Source organism: Silene latifolia, chromosome 10, assembly GCF_048544455.1.
Source record: "Silene latifolia isolate original U9 population chromosome 10, ASM4854445v1, whole genome shotgun sequence".
In the NCBI taxonomy this organism is placed as follows: Eukaryota; Viridiplantae; Streptophyta; class Magnoliopsida; order Caryophyllales; family Caryophyllaceae; genus Silene; species Silene latifolia.
In genome coordinates, this window is record NC_133535.1 from 122483956 (window position 1) to 122487247 (window position 3292).

General features: G+C 38.3%; 1 protein-coding gene across 1 annotated transcript; it reads right to left on the minus strand.

Annotated features, from left to right (window-relative positions):
• Positions 1-662: 662 nt before the first annotated feature.
• Positions 663-1929, minus strand: LOC141608134 (uncharacterized). The gene is made up of 2 exons (XM_074427491.1): positions 1165-1929; positions 663-1031 (listed from the first exon to the last, which is right to left on the minus strand). The coding sequence occupies exons 1-2, from the start codon at positions 1927-1929 to the stop codon at positions 663-665; spliced, it is 1134 nt and encodes a 377-aa protein (XP_074283592.1).
• Positions 1930-3292: the final 1363 nt, after the last annotated feature.

Genomic DNA, 3292 nt, shown 5'->3' on the forward strand with positions numbered 1-3292 from the left:
AAGTAATTCATATAACCTCAAACAATAGTAATAATATTAGAATCGGTAGAATCGTGTTACCTTCGGTCCACAATGCTCAACGATAATATGACAAGTGACAAGAGTGGGTCTGAATCATCATGGCACAAGATCTAAAAATCGGGAAAAGGCTAACATAACAGGTATGAGGCGAGACTAATAAGGATGACGGCTATGCAAAGCACTCTAGTATGATTATGTAAACAATTGATTAATTATATTTGTAATGGTCGTTAATTAACAATAAATAAGAGATCCACCATGAGGAGATGAAAGAAATATATAACAAGAAAAGAGTGGCTTTGAGAAAAGTGCACAGGGGATACAAAAGCAAATATGACGGCTACCAAACATGGTTTTTTTTTTTTACGAGAGAAAGAAAGGGTTTGAAAACCAATTACAAGTAAAAGAGTTTTACTCATCCAATTAAACCAACAATGACCAAAACAAATTACTAATATACTCTTTTTTTTTTTTAAGAAACCATCTCTTATTTAAAATATAAAATATTTGGGCTATTACAGAGAGGAACAAGGAGAACATTTTAAAGAAAAACACCGTCTTTTACGGGTCCCGAGGTGGTTATAGATTGATTAAGACGAAACCTTTTTTTTTTTTTTTTGGCAGCATGAAATAAAGGGATTCTACATTTCCATGGCCTGGCGTGCAAGACCATGAGCAATTCTATTTAAACCTCTAGGTAAGAAACTAAAACATAAACAATGAAAGCATGAAGTAGAACTAGTGATATCATCCAGGATCCCTTTGATAAGATGATGTGTGCGCTCAATTCCTGCAATTTGATAAACGAGTTGGAGGAAATCCGTGACCACTTCCAAATGCAGCATTCCACGATCACGTGCCCAATCCAAAACCCTCCTGATATTCATCGCCTCTGCTTGTAATGATTCCGCTCTCATCTTGACTCCCCCTTCAAAAAGGATATTCCCTCCCATATCAAATGCCACCCATCCAATCGCCGCCTCATACGTTCTATACCAACTCGCATCCACCTTCACCCTTATAGTTTGACAAGTACCAGATTTAACAATCATAGAAAGGATGACAGTTACGAATCCTAGTATGGGAATCCTCAACATTTCCAAAAGTTAAATTGGTACCATCATTTTTCACCTCCCCACGTACCTGATTAGCACGAATAGCTATACTAACCAAATGCGAGCCGTTTTCAAAGAACAATCGAGGGTAGAAATTTGTACCTCTAAAAATAATATTATTGCGCAAAACCCATATATTCCATAGCGTAGCAAGAAACTGTAGGATCCGCTGCTCACTTTCCTCCAGCATGTCAAAATATAAAATCCAAGTAATTATCCACTCTCCAATACTCAGATGTGAAACCCAATTTGTATTGAGCCCTAGTTGAGAACCTGCCCAAATCCGGGAAACAACACAACAATCCCTAAACAAATGTTCCAAGGATTCGATCTCCTGCCTATTCATGGAACAAAGATGACACGAGTGATCGGTCAGCAGATTCCTTTTGAGAAATTCTTTCCCTACAGGAAGCGAACCAGTTAAGATTTTCCATACTAAGACCTTCCACATCTGAGGACCAGGAAGCTGCCATAACCTAAACTTGCAGAATTTCCTACCAAAATCACTTATTCTCATCCGATCTTTGCTTGACCCTTTCCGTTCCATAAATCGACTAAACAAAATCCCGTAACCACTCTTAACTGTGTATGAACCACAACTAGTATGGATCCAATGGACCTCATCTCTTCTTCTAGACCTACATGAAGGAATAGCAAGGATTCTTTCTGCACACTGGTCCTTAAACAGAAGCTTAACCATATCCTCTTTCCAGCCCTCCTCATTTAGTCTAAGGTCCTTCACCTTCAAATCCTTCAAATAACTAAACTCCGGATCCAAAAAATCATCTTTCATCTTTAGGATCCGGACTGGTTCCGTTAACCCATTTTGAATCCCAGACACTTAACTCTGATGCAATCCCAGGTTTCCACCCAATATTTTCAAGAATAAGGTTAAGGCCATATTTAACACTTCGCAAACCCCATGACATACTACCACTATTTTTTATCCATGCATCATCAGAGAAACCATTAATCCCGAATAATTTCTCACGGAACACCCCACAGAAGAGAGATTCTTGCATTGAAACCAGTCGCCACGCATGCTTTGCAAGTAGAGCCTGATTTAGACACTCTATATTAAGACGAAACTTGTAAGTACATAATTCTTATAGTATTAGACTATTACGTGTTTTAGTCGGATGTTATATATGTTCATAGTAATCATACATATTATGAGAGGATATCAATGTGATGAATGAATTGTAGGCAAAGCTTGGAAAATTCAGTCGACACGACGCTTGGGTGGAAGGTCACACTCCTAAGAATGGAAAGACGGAATTTGAATATGATAAGGACATCAAAGTGAAAATTGTAAGTTTGAATAAATATGTCACTCCTACCACTGGTGGTCGGAGTTATATAATTGTGAGTTGCTTAATGGTTTTTTGTGTATGTAGAGGATCTGTGAGAAGGAGGTACAGGAAGGAAAATGAAAGCCTCAAGGACGTGATGACATTCTTGCTAGGGCAATCGGCAAAGCAAAGCATCCAGGTCGTGTGAGAGAGGTATCGACGCATGTTGGTATCACTAAGTATTTTGGAAAGACTCCTTGAAGGATGATGAGTGGTGATGATTCCAAGAAGGTAATCATAAAAATACTGTATTTGATTCAACATAATTTATAACTATATATGCTGACATTAATTTCTACTACACAGCTACAGAAAATGGTCAGGTTGATGCTGAGAATTTTGGAAACTGGGGAAAAGCCATCAGAAGAAGAGTTGGATATGGTTCAAGCAATCATAAAGGAAGCGGATGAGGAGGGGGGGGGGGAGGAGGAAAAAGAGTTGGAGGAGAAAAAAGAGGTAATAATATTTATGTCTTATATACATTGTGTTATATGATTTGGAAAATCAGTACATGTTATATGGACAAGTGTTAATGTACAAAAGAAAGCCGAGGATGACATGGCAAAGGTGAAGGAAATGGTAAAGGAGACTGAGGTGGGAGTCGAGGATCGATATCAAGCAGTTGAAGAGGAAGAGGGCGCCAGGAAGGCCGTTACACGGGATTAGGTGGAGGTAGTTGATGATCAGATGTTCTTCTCAACACCGAAAAAGGTAATAGCTGCTAGTTTATAATTATTCATATCATACACGTTTTTTACTTATGAAATTTATTAAAGGTTGATAGGCTATCACACACCTATGAAA

Bases quoted from the DNA above. Each gene is read 5' to 3' on its own strand.
- LOC141608134 (XM_074427491.1), bottom strand. From the start codon at position 1,929: ATGAAAGATGATTTTTTGGATCCGGAGTTTAGTTATTTGAAGGATTTG. The intron at 1,032-1,164 runs GTACGTGGGGAG...ATAAGGGTGAAG, and splicing joins TAGCTATTCGTGCTAATCAG to GTGGATGCGAGTTGGTATAG.